Source organism: Melanotaenia boesemani, chromosome 9 (genome assembly GCF_017639745.1).
Source record: "Melanotaenia boesemani isolate fMelBoe1 chromosome 9, fMelBoe1.pri, whole genome shotgun sequence".
NCBI classification, from domain to species: Eukaryota; Metazoa; Chordata; class Actinopteri; order Atheriniformes; family Melanotaeniidae; genus Melanotaenia; species Melanotaenia boesemani.
In genome coordinates this window covers 12739505-12757722 of record NC_055690.1, presented here as the reverse complement: position 1 = coordinate 12757722, position 18218 = coordinate 12739505, and the positions used below count along the sequence as shown (strand labels likewise).

At 37.7% G+C, this 18218-nt stretch overlaps 1 protein-coding gene across 1 annotated transcript in view; it reads left to right on the top strand.

Moving 5' to 3' along the window:
* Window positions 1-18218, top strand: part of gbe1b (glucan (1,4-alpha-), branching enzyme 1b) — a 75679-nt gene that overhangs the window by 55179 nt on the left and 2282 nt on the right. Inside the window, exon 15 of the mRNA XM_041995554.1 lies at window positions 7711-7828. Within this exon, the coding sequence (XP_041851488.1) occupies window positions 7711-7828 (118 nt within the window). The remainder of the gene's footprint in view (window positions 1-7710; window positions 7829-18218) is intronic.

The following is an 18218-nucleotide window of genomic DNA, read 5'->3' as shown; positions in this document are numbered from 1 at the left end:
ATCATAGCAGATATCGTTCCCTTATGAGGCCCAATGTAGCTCACACCATCAGTTTCCCCGTGTGGACCTGAAGCTGTGTTGCTGCTTCAGTTATGATTTAAATAATGCAATGATGAATCGGGATTCAGCCTCAGCTTGAGGTTTAAATCACTATGCTAGATCAATTTAGGTTTGGATTGTAATGCTTTAATTGGTTGAAAATGTTTGTTTGTTTGTTTGTTTTGCATTTATCCCATTGTTTCACATAGATTGGTAGGTAGTTGGTTTTGGCTAATTAATGAAATAATACTCTTAGTCATAAATTGAAACAGTATTAGATTATAACATCTGCAAGCAGAATTAGTTCAAGTGGAAGTCTCATTTTCACTTTGCATGATAGTGAACATCTACATTAATGTAATTAACATGATTATTACCTCATAAAACATAAAAAGATAATTTGTATTATTTTTGCAACACTTCATTACATGTGAGCAGTGGGACAACATAATTATCAAGTTTATTAGATAAGTAAAATAAGAAAAAAGGAGATGTAGCCCATAATTATTTGATATCCCGCCTTAATTGTGAGCTTGTTTGTTGTGAAACTACACATTTTGCCTCGTGTGTATGGCTTTGCATGGAAGGGGTGAATTATGGGCAAAGCGCTAATAGTCTTGCTGCACAGTGTCTGTAACATCGTTTTTAAGGGTTTATTTTCATTTAGATAGAAGCACATCTTTTCCTCCTGGTGCATCGTTTGATGTTTAAGGAGAGGCCTCAGACACTGGGTAGGTTGAGAGGAAATGCAAATAAATGCGAGGGCAAAGCTCTGGCTGTCATTATACAGAGAGGCGGTAAACACATAAAGGCAAATGTGCCGTGTGTGTGAGGAAGGTAAATGCGCTGCGTGTATGAGGAGATGCAGATCCCACGATGGGAATGTGTGCACAGGATCCAATTAGGGGAGAAGACAGATGAAAGTGCCACTCAGAGGCAGAGGAGGTAAACAAGACAAGCTCAAAGAGTCCAAAAGTGCTTTTTCATTACACTCAGCTGTCATATACTTAAACTTTCTTCTACCTGTGTGAGGGTCAGGATGTTGCAGTGGAGCCCTTCACCAAAGCTCTATCTGGAAATTTCTTTAATAGCTAGATGCAGCTGACCATGCTGTGCACCACTGAAAATTGAGCTAATATGAGCTGCTGTTTCCTTTTAGCAATGTGGCAAGTACCATATTATATCAGTGTGTTCTTTTCCTTCAAAAAAGCACCATTAAGTTATCTTTTGTCGCTCACTGTCACATGGTGGATGACAGGCTTCTCTTTAGAAGGATCTGCAGGTGTTTTCTTCTTCTTCTGTACCTTCTTTTGTTAGTTTATTATTTAATTAAACAATGACCGCAGTGATGCCTCATGGAGAATAGTTTGAAATGCACCTAGTCCTCGTTGCTTATTTAAAAATAAATAAATGAATAAAAACACAAACTTGTCAGTGTAACAGGGAAAGGAATCCAGTCTTTCAACTTTAAAACTTATATTCTGCTTTTTTATTCAAATGAATAACAAGTCATCCTTCAGGAATAATTCTTAGATGCACAGTGACTGTTTGGCCTTTTCATTTTTTAGACAAGATTTTCTGTTCCTTTTCTGTGTGGGTTTTTCTTTTTTCTTTATTACTCATCAGGTACAGGACAAAAAGTAAAAACCTTACCAAATACACTCACCATTAAAATGCAGTCAGCGTCACTTTTTCACTCTTATTATTTTCTCTCTGACTCAGGGTGGACACAATCTTCAGGCATTGGTCTTTATCTGGCAGGTTAGAGTATTTGAAATCCCAGCTGGATCCCGTCGTCAAAGGCCTGCCTGTCGGGGCAGATTGGTCTTTGATTTACACTGTGCCAATAGGCAGCTGCGATTGTGTCAGGTTATCATTCTCTTTTTCTGTCTGAGCTTTCCCTGGGATGCCATGCAGAATAATTCAACTAGAGTTTGGCATCACTAACTTAGTAGAATTTAGATCAAACTAAGCACTGCTCTGCATAGAAAATAATGTACCCTGATTTAATCTATTATGTTTCAGATAAGGTATATACAAAGAAATATGCAAGAGATCTTTTTAAAACACAATTCTCTGCAGGATATTGCAAGGTGGATGAATATTGGCAGCACTTCTTATCATTGTGTTACATAAGATTTTAGCTACTAGATAATATATACAAATGTACTCACCAGTTCAGAGACTTAATCTGTGATTACAGATTTCATCATGTTCATATATGCTGCTGACAAAATAGAGGAACTGCGTTTAGGGAAAATTAAATTCTTATGTTTTTTCTTTAATGCCAATCGTTTCTCTCACGTCATAACATGTCCAAGCACTGCAGGACCTCTATTTTTAGCTTAACACTAACTTTTTACAGCCTTGGACATGTTCCTGCAGCCATGTCTTAAAGACACACATAATGCAGCATTCTCCGTACTCCTTCCATGTCCTTGCGGACGGTGTGTTTTTCAGTCATTAATTTGGTTTTGGAAAATCTCTGTATTCAGTTGCCATGAATACTTACCATAGCAGATATTGAGAAGAGTGTAATATACAAGGAGAAAACAGTTAAGCAGCACAGCCTGCTTGACAGTGGATTGCCTAAGAAACAAGTAAAAATGGCATGATCAGGTCTACTACAGCACCAGCAACCTAGCAGCGCATTGTAGAATGTTTATGATAACGTAATGTAAAACATAGCTTTTACATCATGGGTGTGTAATGATATATGAGCAAAGAAATCTTAGTATTTTTTTTCTGTGCTTAAAGCTGCTACATTTTGCACAGTGGACCAACGAGGCTAATACACATTCTTTGTGAGACTGTGTTGCCATGCTAATTTCATTTAATAGTTCCTCAGTACATAGTTTTCACAAAACTGGAAATCAAATTCTGTGAAAACGGAACATTTTCTAGCCAATTTATAATTCTCAAGTTTAATTTCAAATGTTAATTTCAAGATGATAAGAGGTAATATAGGGCCAGCGTGGATCGTCCTCAAATTAAACCATAAAACAGAGCAATGAATATAACAAAATGAATAAACAACTTCCTGAAAGCTGGTAAAGCCTGCTTTAAGGTGTCCTGCTCTTTTTACACATTGATGAAATTCAGATCTGTTGCTGGTTGGTTTGAACTGTTTCTTTTTCCTTTGAAACAGAAACCGTCTCTATCATTTCTTCCACTCTGATGTAACTTACACTGGTGGAGCAGAAAGCAGGGTGACGCCAACTGAAAAGGCTAGACACAGCATTTAGAATGCTTACGAAGCCATGCCACATTCTTCAGATGTGCACACACAGCGCTTTCAGCTCCTGTTTACCCATGGCAGCATGCTATTACTTTCATAAAGCCTGAAAAAACAACAAGCTTATGGAGAAGCTAAGCGGTTCCAATCGTGGTCATGGCAAGATTGTTTTCAGGTCATCAATGACTCTAATCATCAGACTTTGGATTGCCTTCTTTTCTTTCTGGTCATTGGGCAAAACTGATTGTGTTCTTTAATCTTCCCCTTTATTCACAGAGGCTGTATTGATCACAAAGCTTTACAGCTATAGTGAGAGCTGTTGTTGCAGCCATCTGTAACCACTAACAACGACGTAATCGCTCAAAGCTTCCAACCACCAATTTGTGCTGGTTCTCACTTCCTTGCCGATAAGTTGGCCAGGGAACTCTGAATTACTGTAACTATGCTTCATTTTTAGCACTCTTTGAGCCATAGACATACAAATATACTCACACAAATACACACACACCAGCCACAATATTAAAACCACTGCCGGGTGGAGTGAATAACACTGATTAGCTCTTTACAGTGGCAGTTGTCATGGTTTGTGATATATTTTGCTGCAAAGGAACAGTCATTTCTTGATTTTGATGTGTTCAAAGCAGGAAAAATAGACGTATAAAAGGATCTGACTCACTTTTATGAGGATAAAACTGTGAGGGCTAAGAAAAAGTGGGGCTTGTGTAATGCTCCCTAAAGCTGTAGATTGTTGCCAAGGATCAGACAGCTGGTAGGGGCTGACCTGTGTGGTCTGTTGCTGCAGATGATCAACTATAGTAGAGATTGCTGTAGTCCTTAATGCAGGCTATCGAAGAGATTATTATAAGGTTCACAGGGCATCACAGCTCATTGCATATTGTACTGTGTAACTGTAGTGTGCTCATGCTGACCCTTTCTCTGCCAAAGTGTCCTAAAGTGGTTATTTTTTTTATTTCACATCACATGGACATCTGGGTTTGCTTGCTTTATTTACTGGCACGGGAGATGGCAGCAAAATGCACTATGGAAAGAAGGCAAGTTGGCAGAGGCAGATTGATGCCTTGGGCAGGAAACCTCTGGCCTTGGCATTTCTATGGATGTTTGACTCATGATGAGGTAGGACAAAGGCAGAGGTATTCCCTGATGCCATGGGGCTCTTTTCAGCACTATAATGTACCCTGGCAAACTCCAAAACATGTTTGGACATGGATTTTGGGAGCATAACTAAAAGTTCAAGGGGTTAGCCTGGCCTCTAAATTCCCAAGGTCTCAGTGTGATCCAGCGCCTGCGTGATCTGCAACTCAAATCCATGAAAACTCGCCTTGCAACTTGCAGGACTTAAAGGAACTACTGCTTAGAATTTGGTGCCTTAAGCCACAGGATACCATAAGAGGTCTTGTAGAGTCCATTCTTTGATGGGTCAGAGAGGATGTGGTTTATAAGGGGACACTTAAGCTAGATGTTTTCAAAGTGTGAGGCAGGAGGGACTAAGTGCATGGAGGTGAGAAAAGCCTTCATGGAAAAAAGTTGGTTCTATCAATAAATCACCACAGCAGCAAGTTGAGCGGAAGATGTGTGGTGGTGGGCATCTTCCTCCTCAGCACAAACAGCACAATGCAGGCAAGAACTTAATTTTAATCATTACAATCAAAGCAGACAAGCAAAAGCAGACTTTTTCCCAGCTTTGGGGCAGAATGAGGCAGTGTTGCAGGATCATAGTCAAACTCCAGAGTATTTCTTGTGGGAAGAAGAAATGATTATTCACCCATCCCATTAGGGGGTTGTTCGCATGTCTGCCCATTTCATTTACTCTTTGTTATTGTACCACTGCTTTATAAAGCTCTCATCGTTCACACCACAGATTAGCATGGGTTTCTAAATTATCCTGTCCACTGATCAGGGAATGCTTGATCATTTCTCACTCTTGTGAAACACTAAATTTCTCCTCATTGGAAAGTTTCTGATCGAAGGTTGTTCACAACAATAATAACCTTCTGATTCCAAAACACTAGATAGATGGAAACCAAACCTATGTTAGCCAGTTTGGGAAAGTTAGATGGGTTTTCTACAAGCAACCCTAACAATAGTTTTTACAGATGAACATTTTGTGTTCATTCTTTACAATATATTTGACGATATTCAGATTTTTCTTCCAACTGAAGGACAGATTTGTTTATTCAATCACTATGATCATAGGATTTTATAAAAAGGTGGTTATATCCAGAAGCCTTCACTACAGCGTATGGTATGATTTTCCTACTTTATGTTCTGTCTTTCTGTCTTGCTTCATTTTTCAGCATTCACACAGTTTATGAGAGCCTTATTATTGAAGCTGCTGTCAGTCAGCTCTTCAAGCATCCTTGTTCAGAAGCATAAAGGAAAGATTTTGCAAAAATGAATCAAGGAAACGTGATAGCAAAGGGGATTTTCTTCCTTCCTCTTTCACACATACACTACATACAGGTTTTGTACATGTAATTAAAGGCATTTACATTTACTCTCAACTATTCAACTGTCTTTTCTGTTAAAACTCAAAGACCCTACCATCTCTTTCAATTTTCTTTAAGTCTAATACTCAAATAAGTGGATTTATTGGCTCATTTTTAATGAACTGGTAATGACGTAGAGTAAAAAAATTACATTAGTGGTGCTGAAAGTTTGTGAATTTGTCATATTTTAGCATTAATAGAATCAAAAGTGAGACAGGATTTTAAAAGCAGAAGTAATTTTTTTTTATTTAATCAAACAATTTTAAATAGACACTGTTTATACAAAACATAAAATGATAATTGGTCACTACTAAAACGTTTATGTTCAAACAAAATCTGGGCTAAGAGTGTTGAGTCCCTGTGTCGAGTAAAACAAGCGCACCCTGAAGAAGAAGGTGAGGACTATTTTTTTGAATGATCTCGTATTCTGTTGGCTGGAGGAGGTTTGACAGACAGCTCTTTCAGCAACCCAAGAGAGAGGAAAAAATGTCCAAGAGCAGAAGTTTTGAGAGCAGAGAATGTGTCTGAGTGTAAGAAAAAGAAACCGAGTCTGAGCGCAGAGTGTGAGTGCAGAGTTTTGAGAGAGAGCAAGATGATATTTGAGCATAAAAACCAGAAATCTTTCTCTCAAAGCAAACAATTAAACTCTTGATTAAAGATAGGAAAATAGCTCCATACAAACAAAATGGTGTTTAGCTTCAAACATGATCAGAGTAACATCACAAACATACAAATATACAATATTTTGCTTGAATTCCATCTATGAACTTGGTTATCAGCAGGTGCAGCTTGCACTTATGTGGTAGGACCCGGAGTCTCAGCTGATATAGCAGAAGAAAAACAAGTAATCCAGCTACAATAAAATGTAGCATCTGACTGGTGGAAGTTAGGAAAACTGCCACACTGTTGGTAATAATTCTCAACTCTCCATTCACTGTTTTTATCATTTCATGGCTTTGCTTAAAATCACTCAAATACAGGCCCATGACTCCACCTATGGGCCTCTAATGTCTTCAGGGCTCTTCACAACTTTTATCCAATATGTGTTTATCACATATCGTGTGTGTGTCACTCCTGTAAGTACATGCACATACTCTCCTGTGGCAACTGCAGTAAAAATAGCGTTATCTTGACCCATCAATCCAACATGCATCTGATTTTCAGAGCTCATGTGTGAAGTTAGCTCGCTTGTTGCCAAATACACAACTAGGTGACATTGTTGGCTAGTTTGAAGTTAATTTATGGCAGTAGGCCTGTTTCCAACATTACAGTGTGAGGGGGAAGGGTTGGGTTTTGCTTGCCTTCTCGTGCCTTTACCTATTTAAATTCACACATTCTGGTTATCTTATCAATGGATTGCTAATCTTAGAGGTTCACCTACTTTTAACACAAGTATGTGAAACTACAGCATCTGTTCTTCAATAAAATTCTACCAGCAGTTTATGTCTTGGCAGTTGTTGATGTATGAGGTATTTTGCACCTAACTTGAATAAGTCTGGAGTAATTTTCCTCTTCATTTGAAAAGTCTTTTGTTATGTCATTATTGTAAATGGAACATAAAGAGTCTTACCCCCACACCAGTATCTTTCGTCTGATCACTTTTTTTATTTTCACTGCATTCATTATTTATGATGTCAAAAATATAAAACAGGCAGCCTGGCTGCATGGTTCTGCCAGGGGCAAATCACCTTTCTATCACTTCTTCAAATTTATGTTACAGACATCTTTTTCTTAAACTGTTTGGATTTTGCAGGGCTTGAAGAAGAAGATGGATTCTGACGGATGTGAGAATTTTAAATATACACCACCTGAGCACTTCTAAACCAAATCTGCACTGGTGATAAAAGCTTTCCTTTTTATCTTCTTTTGTGTTCGATCTCATAAGCTAGTTTCCCACCACTATGGCACCTTAACTTCAGTCTTTGTCAGATATAAAATCAAGCTGGATTCAGACGAAGTTCAGTATGGAGGGCACGGACGACTCGACCACAGCACAGAGTTCTTCACAGAAGCCCAGCCCTTCAACGGCCGCTCCAACTCAATGCTGGTAAATATGTCCAACATGCCACTTTTTTCTTCAAAAGGCGCCTTTTGTTAAATGTCACAGAGTTCCAGTTTTAAGGCCTGCTATAATTACAGATCTGTTGTTGTCAGCTCAGTAATTTCTATTGCAAATATTGTTTAATCTTTTCATAGGTTTGATGCAGCGCACCAGCAGATAACTACTTGGAAAAGTTTAGTTTAAAAAAAAAAATGTGTCTTTACTTGTACAACATATTAGAATAAAATATGTTTATGATTTTATCCAGAAAATATTCAGTTGGCTCCATTATATCACAGTTTATTTGAGGTAACGATATTACTCATACATTCATGTCTATGGACACTCATCCAGGATACTTTGTAAGATTTTTATAACTGGGTATTCATATCAGAATACACATTCTTTTGGTAAATTTACCAACTTATGTACACCTTCTGCTCAATGCAATTTGAGGCAGATGTCTCAACCCATGCATTAGTCAGTAGATGAAAGTTGAATCATCTCAGGTCGACACAGAATATCTTTTTCAAAGATTCCCACATTGTTAAAGTTTCTAAATATGGTAACACTTGGCAAGTTTGCTTTGAACTAACCTCAACACAGCTACTACCCCGCTGTTCATATGATCTTTCAGACACATAGCTTTACTCTTTGATGATTCAGAAAACACATGAGAGCTTTATTCTCATACCCTAGTGGCTTAAGTATCAACTAATTTTGGAAGGTGATTGAAAAAAAACCTATTTACATTATTTGTTGTTTTCTGTAGCAGTGCTGATGCTTCTCAGATGTGTGCTCAGGCCACCTTAATCAGTGTATATTTATGGTTTAACAGCGGTTTAATGTTGTAGTTTTAACATTGCAGTGGCATTTTGTTTAAGCCAGCAGCAGATTCAAAGTCTGATGAAATGGCTTATGTCGGCTTATTAATGTTTTTGTCCTTTTTCTGTTCCACGTTTGATTTCACAAATCAGTTTAATTAGTCTGAAATGGGGTTTGTAGTGAGAGAATCTTTTAAAGCCATTCTAATGAGGCTGAAGTGTGTTGGCATGAAAGAGGGCTTCTTTTTCTGGCAAAACGCCTCTTCTTGGTCTGATTCACTAGCTTCTTCTTTGATATTATAACCTATTAATAAAAAATAAAGAAAATGATCAAACATACATCTATCAGGGGATAGAGGCTATTGTCTGTGGTCTCCATAGCATTCAGCTTTGTTTGTACATATTATTTTTCTGCTCTCTGCATTTTCCTTTTCTCATGCTGGCAGTTATTCTTGTGTTATTAAGCGTCATGTGAATCTGATATCTACAGCAAGAACATGCATTATGCATGGCGTTTAGAATTTACCTTTTCATGTGCATGCTTCTTAAGCTTTCCCAGCATCACGGAGAGGTGAAAAGGATCTGGGAAGATGAACCACAGGGCATCTATTATGAGTACTGCTTAAAGCTAATAACATGAAATGGCGCTGTCCTTGAAATGTAGGGAGAAATAATGATATGCATTTTAAACAATTGTTTGAGGGTTTTTCTTGTATTTGCATCCCCTTTTTAGATGTGTTTTTTCCCCCTTGATTAGGAGCCAGTAAAATTTTATGAATACAGCGTGTTGAATTTTGGGGGACCACCACAGCTACCCAAACACACACAGATGATCGCCCATGTTGAGTCTTATGTTAATTAAGCCAATTAATGCATGAAGACAGCCATACCTGTGAAGTGGACTGCATCATTATCTCCTTCTGTGGTTTTACAGTTTGTTTAGTAAATGAATAAACATCTTGAGGCAGTACTTCAGTTATTTCAGTTTGCACCAGAGTTGACTCTCCACCTGATCAGGTATTTGTTTATCTGAACTCAACTTGAACTTCTTCGGAGAAACTCTGAAAGTGTTAATAACAAGAGGAAATCATTTTGTATTTAGTGTAGAACAGATTTCTTTAATGCATGAAAAATTCATCTTTCAGTCGTCAAACTTCAATTAAGAGTTTCAGCTAAGAGTTATTTAAGATTCTGTCGACCTTTTTCAAAGCTTCCTCCTCTTTTATATGTACCGTTATCCTCTATCATATTAGCTTAGGTTTCATCAGTCAACCACACAAATTTCACAATCTCTTAAATCTTTTTTTACTCTGATTAATTTAATACAAGTGTTTCACCCATGCCCCTCTTGGCCAAAATGTGAAGTTAAGTTCACCACTCATCTGTTAATTTTGGCACCAATGTGGATTAATGGTGGGTGGGGGCTGGGTGGAGGCAAATGGGGGTTATTCTGCTCATATGGTGTTGTATGTTCTTTAGGATGAATTATAGTGTTTGCACAGTAAGTCTATAGTCTTACATAAAGCAGTTTTTTTCTCCTCCTCCTCACACCTACCTGTTTATGACGAGAATAATCAGACAAGCCGCTGCGGGGGCTGCGAAAGGTGCCCACACCACTCATTTTTATTTAACAACTTTTACTTTTAAAGTCTGTGCAAACTTCTTTTCAACTGACTTATAAATGTGTCTTGTCACTTCTCCAGCTTTCTCATTACTGAGTGATGATAAACTCTGTATCCTCCAAGAATGCTTCACACCTTAAACTGTGGATGCAAATAAGTAGATGAAGGTAGCAGAGTGAAGTGCATACTGGCTGCGTGGTGCTGCAGCTACTGGAGAGACTGTTACACCCTGTGTTTACAGATGTGTTTGTGGATTATTGAAATTTCTTTAGCCTTCTTTGCTACTTCCTTAGTATTTTGTACATTTTGTTAGGGGGTAATTGATGCATATTCAGTTATAATAAAGTAAGGTCCCAAAGTTTTAGTGTTAGTATGTTAAAATCACATTATTAGTATCACCAATAGTGAGGTATTGTAAATGTATATTCCAGTGTAGCAGATTAATTATTTTTTAATGTAAATTTACTCTTCAGATTACCTCATTTTAAATCAAATTGCTAACAAAAACAGATCAATCTTTACAGGTGGAAAAAAATAAGTATGTTATAAGGCTGAAAAGAGTGAAGTAGATGAAGGAAACATGACAAGAGTGACCATAGCAATACTGTACAAGGCACAAAGTGCCTCCATTTAAACTGTCGAAGCTCCTCTGCAGAGACGCACAAAGAGATGGACAAGAATGGGGAGGGAAAAACAGAAAATAAAAAGCCATTTGCCAAATGAACTGAGTGTAGCAGACAAAAGTTGTATTAAGCTGACATTTCCTCACACAGTGCCATCAGCTCAGAGCTGACACAAAACCCGTAGACTCTGGTACACTCTGAAAAGTGTGTTCGGAGGTGGTCTTCAAGGAAAACTTTCAGCCAAAAGATTTTCTCCTAAAGACTAAAAAAAGTAAGCTTCTCTCTTGTGCACAAAAACACACTCTGGTGCTCAAATATTTGTGAAACCCTTTTATGTTTTACTACATAACTATTACATTTAATACAAGTCCTAACAAAAACATAGCCTGACAAGTGAAACAAAAATATTACATCTTGCAGTTTTATGAGGAAAAAGTTAAGTGTAGATATTCGTGAGAAGCATAATTATTTAAACTTTTATACTGTATTTATAGTCTTAGACATAGAAAAACTTTATTGTCCATTGTAAACTGTTCAGGTATCATATTGAAAGAAAGGGAACATTTCAAAATATGATTCTCAGGGCACTTCTTGGATGCAGGGAAAATAAGAGACTTCTGAAGACCAGAAAAAGAGGTATTGATGTTCACAAGGCTAGGCAGAGTATATAAAATAAAAAAGAAGAAAAAAAAAAATAATCTTTAAAAAGTGAACTTCTAAAATCCAGTCAGATTGTGTAGAAACTGAAATTATTCAAGTCCATGTTTTTGTTTTTGTTTTGTTTTTTTTTTTCCAGGGACGTGATCAAGAGAACATCGTCAAAATAAAACCAAAATTTAACTTCCATGTTTGGGTTAGAAGTGTTATGTTTTAAGAATGCCAAAATAGCATCGCCCTATCTGTGAAACATGGTGGTGGCAGTATCATGCTTTAGACCAGTTTTTTAGCATAGAGTCTGGAATGCCTCGCCATCAATAACATAAATATTATTTCTGAATTATACTAAAAGAAAATGTCAGCAAGACAACAGCCTGATGGTGCAGGGATTTTATCCTCCAAAAGACTAAGACGTGGGAAGGTGCCCCCAGGCAATGGGGATGCAAGGTAAAATTGTGACAATTTTTTATAGTTTTGTAGCTGCATTTCTGGAAAGTGATTCCTTCATTATTATTGGGGAGGGTGGTGATTGGTCTAGTATTTTCTCTGCTGCATGACTACAAACATAAACACTATCACAAAGTGGTAACGACAATATAATGTCTTACAAAACTCTGATCTCATCATCATGAAGTAAGTTAGTCAGACATGACCTGAGGAGACACAAGCGCAACTTTAAGGTCCCGTGGTAGAACTGACAAAAGCTGAAGATCGACTTGTGGGGTTTGTTTGTAATAACAGAAAATCTTCACTCTGCCTCATTTAATTTTACCCCTGCTGATATGGAAAGGACTGCATATGTAAATTTTGCTCTGCATCAGATGAAACTGAGTAAAATGTGCTGTTCTTTTGTGTAGAAAAAAATGCTCCAGTTTTCTTCGTTTGAGTAAAGTGACAGCTTGATCTTCTCTGCAGGGCCTTACATAACATTTTTGTACATCAAGAACCACCAATGAACACATACATTTTATTCATTTACCAAGACAGAAACTTTTAAACAGTCAGAACCCAAAATTTCCTAACTGTAGAAACTTATTTTAGGTTACCCTCTTCGGGTACATGTCACATGCTCAGCTTTGTTTGAATGTGATAATGTCAGATGTAATGCTAAGAAAGGATGATGAATATTTAGTCGCTCCAAAACCTTTTGATAAACTTTACGTGCATCAAAGGGGTTGTCTCCGGTGACAGTTTCACAAAAAGAAATTAAGCTGAAGTGAGGGGGGGGAAAAAGAAAATGAGAGGAACGTAACTAGCTTGTGCCAAATGATCAAAAGACGTTCATTTCCATCACTGAGATCTAAAGTCTGACATTGATGAGGAGGGATGAACTAACAACATAAAACTCAGACAGGATGCAGAGGACCTGCCTCACGCTTTAACATGCACATATACTGTAACACGTCAGCACATACACACCTCTTTGAAATCCTCACATATACTGTGCACACGATTTGAAGCATGACTCCATTTGTGATAGCAAGTTTACATTTATAATAAGAGAAGGGTCAGCATCTATTTTATAAGCCAGTTTATTTGTAAAATAATGAAAGCACAGTTTAAACTGGATATCCAGGTTGTGTAGAGTAACTCTTGTAAATTGAAAATTGGCACTATTTGAGTTATTTCAATAGAAACCTCCTACAATTCTTTGGTACTGACAAGATAAGTCGTGTAAGAAGAGCCCTAAACAGTATCAGACATTGTGTAACATAGCGTAACATTCAGACTTCAATGAAAACAAATCCTTGGATTGTGAACAGAAACAGATATAACCTTTAAAATAAATCTGAGGCTCAGTTAAACATCCAAGTCAGGTTTGCATTGTTACCCAACCACATCCTTGTGTTGTTCCCAACATACAAACTACATCAAGTCTGCTGAGGTGTTTACAGCCAGCTGATACTTGTTTAGTGAGTAATGATGCACAGAAGACATGTCTTGAGAGTTAAAGTGCACAGATAGTGAGTGCTCTGGTAATCTGCTGGAGTCGGGAGCCCGAGTGGATATTTCAGCAAAGCATCTCATGAATCCTTTATCAGTGTGTTTGAACATTGATCAGATTGAGTATTATCCCAACGGCTGGATTCTGCTCTTAAGAGAAGCACGAAATCCAAATTCTCCTCCTGTGAACATGCTATAAGGCAATCCAAGAACATTTGTGAGACAAAAGAAGCCAAAGAAACAAAAACAAAAAGGCAAAGCTTCTCGTCAAACTTTCTGCTAACACAAAACCTCACTTTACTTCCTTTTTGTCTGTTTCTTTTTCACTTCATGTTGATTAAATTAGAAATGAGGTTTTGTTGTCCAGTAACTGCTGTTAGATCTCCCTGCTAGTTCTCATTTAGATATAAAATATGCCTTATGAGTGTGAGTGCAGAGGCACTGCAGACTAATTCAGACAAATCCCATCAGATGCATTGCCCTCACAAAAACTTGTGCCACACTGAAAAGAATAAAGCCTGATAATATGTCTGAGTAATTCATTTGAATCAGTATGGCTGGGTGTGTGTTGAATGGATTAATGATTCATGCCGATACATCACAAGTGGATTAACCAAGGACATAAAGTCATTAGGGCAGTGAGATCAGCAGGGTCGACAGAGATGATGTCTAAGAAACTGTGTCAACAATGACTTACTGCTATTCACATAGAGGTATCGTTCAGCTTTTCTCATGCATCTTGACTTGTTACATTGCGGTTTGTCTTTTCAAATAGGAGAAAATGTTTGTTTGTTTTTTTTACTTAATTTTGGATCTTCAAACATGCCAACAGGGAATAAATTTAAAGAAATAGGTGAGCGTTATCTCATAAAATTTGCTCTTCTGAACCTGCCAAATTGGATTTATAACAGCAATTAGTCCATTTCTTATAGGGACAGTGTGTAAGAAGTCTAGCTGTACATGGAAACCATCTCCACTGTCATTTGCCTACTTTTAGCATAATACAGTAAAACACTCAACAAAGCGAAAAGTTACTAAATATTTACGCGTTGGATTATTTCTTATAACAATGATTTTTGTTTATAAATTCTATATGTTGTGAAGTCCGTTTATTTCCTTTTTAAATGGAGCCACGTTTGTAAGGAAAATGTATGTGTGGGATGAGCAGCAGAGATGAGTATGTCGGGTTCACCCATGAGAAATCTGCCAGATCTTCTCTACCAGTGCCAAACAGATTATTCTGCTATTGACTCTTGTTTATTGACTTTGTTGGATTGGTTAATTGAAGTCTGAAGAAACAAGATATACTCATAATTTAACACCGGGGCTTTTTCCGTCATTGCTGGGGATCCTGGCTACTGTTTCATTTACACGTTCAGGTTTCTCACAAGTGAAATATGTTAAAGTTCCTACACCTGTACTGAATTTAAAAGCTACCGACCATTAAAGGTACATGCAGCCATTTTACAAACGGATGAATTATAACTTACAAGTCTACAAACTGTCAGCTGCAACAACACCATCATACTGAAAATTTATATGTTAATTAATCTTTTTTTCTTCTGATATTTTGATTCCAATATCAAATAAATTATCTGTTAATCTGGTTGAATTTATTTCTGATAAATTGATATATTCTTTAAAAGGAGACAACATGTCTAAATATGCAAGATTAATTAATTTAAGCAAAAGGAGTCGTAACAATATGAAAGCATTAAAAAACATGAAGAAAGTATATTATTTATTACAAGTACAATAAAATATACAGAAAGATCTACTTTGAAAAATCTGAAAAGAGTGAAGTTCTCAATGTCTGACAGAACAACCCTGGAGCTCATGTTAATAAGAGAAAAACAAACCATCACAGTCGGGTGGAGGAAAGAGATGTTCTCATCTGCACAGGGGAGTTTCATCCAGATCGGTACTGCAGCATTTTAAAACCTGTAGCCATTAACCCTTTCTACATGAATTCTTATGTGCACCACCTCACCTGCTCAGTTATCATCCCTGTAGTTGACATATTATAAATGCAGCGATTTTTACTTCTGCACACTTAAAGCCCAACCTGTCCTTTATAGCCAAAACACATCACCTGGAAAGGGTTTTTGCAGAAGTGCAGTTTCCTGGGATGTGTTTTTCATTTCACTGGTTCCAAAACAGAAACATAGGATTAAAATTCACAGTTAATTTAGTCTTTTGCGCTGATCACAAAGCTGCTGCTGCTGTAGCCGAGTATACAACTCAGTACAAAAAATAATAATATTAAATACTCATCAGAAATTCTGAATCAGATGAAGATTAAAAGATGAGAGCCACTGCTGACTAATGTAAACAGAACATCGGTTCCCCTAAAATGGCAAATCAGTCCCACAGTTCTGTGTGTGGTGATGTTGGTGTGCATTTTCTACAGCATGTAGAAGAGCCATACACAGCCACAGCAGCCTGACACCTCCTCCTCATGCTGGTCAACAGCTTGGTCACACACTGCTGTGGGATGGGATCCCATTCTTCAACCTGCATTTGTTGCAAGCGTTGGTCTCAAACAGTACACCCAAGATGATCTCACAAGTGTTCAATGGGGTTGAAGTCAGGAGTCATTCCATCCTCTCTGCTCCCAAATTCTGGAGGTAGTCTCTCATAAACCCTGTTCTGTGGGGGCTAGCATTGTTACCTTAGAGTTCGGTCCCAAACTGTAGAAAAATGGGATTGCTGCTGGTTGCAGTATCTTATCTCTGTATCTCTCTGTGCTGAGATTGCCTCTAATAATGACGAGCCTTGTTTTTCCAGTGCCAGGAGATGCCACGCTGTTGTGGCTGTGTATGGTCCTTCCACATGCTACTGAGGCCCCTGTTTGTTAAATGAGGACACTGTTAAATTGCTAACACGTCTCGTTTCTTCAAACTTCAATCATCCAATCTAATAAGCAACACCAAACAAGAGTCAACAGCAGAATAAGCCGTTTAGCATTGGCAGAGAAGATTTGGTGAGTTTCTCATGGGTACGTCCCACATACTCAGCTCTGCTGCTCATACCACAAATCATTGTCCTTACAAATGTGGCTCTATTTAAAAGAGAAATATACAGGTTTTTCAACAAAACTCTTACAGCAAAGAAATAATCCACCACATATAAATTTCTACTTTTTGTGTTTGAATAAAAAGACTCATTCTACTGACATCAATGTATCGCAGTTTACTTAGAATACCAATTTAAGCATCAGATTGGTATCATTAGTACAGTGTAACTTTGATCTAATGTGAATAAGTAAATGTGTCAAGTTTACCGATCAGACTGTATAACCAAGCTGTTATTATTGGTTTTAGCTGTGAATAACCCTCCTGTCTTAAGAGGTACACATGCAATAATGTGTTAGGATTTCTTGTTCACAGGCATGTTAATCAGCCGCCGTGATGACCTGCAGCAGTCAGTGGGTTATGCTGATACATTTTCAACTATCTGCATTTGCACATGAATTTTCCTGCCTTTTAGGAAGACTAATCAACTCTTCTAAAATAGTTTTTTGTAAGGAGATTTGGTCTTGTGTCAGATGAAGTTTCTAAATTAAGTATAAGTGCAGGCAAATGTCCAATGCTTTTTTTTTTCTTAGACAGATTTGCTGCGGTATGCCAAGTGTGTATTTATCCTAGCTGTTTGAAATAATATGTTAATTAGAATTTCTTCCACTGATTGCTGCACCCACGCTTTGTTGTATCTGCTGCTCTGTCTTCACAGTTTCATTTAGAAATCATCACTCTTGGTCACGCTATCTGTTTGGTGGAAATAAAAGCTGTTAACATTTTCCAAGTTAGGCGCAGTGGCAGCTTTTGTCTAAACAGGTGCAGTGATTCATTGTGACTGTCCTTCCCTCTGCAGAGCTTCTGCGTGGAGACTCTCCCACTGTGACTGTTTAATTAGGCACCGATGTCTGTGTCAGTGTTTCAGCAGCGGGCTGCTTGACTCCCTCAATGACAAACTGTTGCCAAAGAAACACTTCCACTGTGAGCTCAGATCCACTGATGCCGAGGGGCGGCTGGAAGAGTTCAGGGGGTGATTGAACTGTTTACAGCTTTGCTCACTTTTTTTTTTTTTAAGGTTTTCTCTTGGGGAAATCTAGCATCTTTTTATGTCTATCTGGCTTTTCCTTTGGTGGAAATCTAAAGTGACTAATACATGGTGGCTTATTGCCTCCAAATGACACCGTGAATATCAAAAGGATTGATCAGAGTTTTTATTAGCTACTCCTCTTGAAAATGATGCCCTCCCTAAGATGATTCATTGTACTGTATAATTAATCTGACATTTACAGACTTTGTTTTTTCTCCCATTTAAATAACATGTTTTCCCTTCAGTCTACAAAAGTCTGTTTTTAGATTAGCTTATGCCCAGTGGCAGGTTGGATCTTCACAGTAGCAGATATTAGCTGTTGATGCTCGGCCAATATTTAGACATGATGAGGCACATTTATCACATCGATTTGCAAGTTTATCAATTAAAATCAAGCAAGGCAGAGTGCCCTCTTTTCAGATTGCTCATTTGGGGATCGCTCACTTGAATGCGAGGAGTGTATTTGTTATATGAATTTTCTAACGGATTAAGGAATTTACAGGACCTAAAACATCAAGATGCATCAAATCTAATGGGATCAGCTCATTGGCACAGGTTTAAGTAGTTTAAGACACACACTATGCTGACTTCAATGCCACCCAGAGGTCTTTATGTAGCTGCA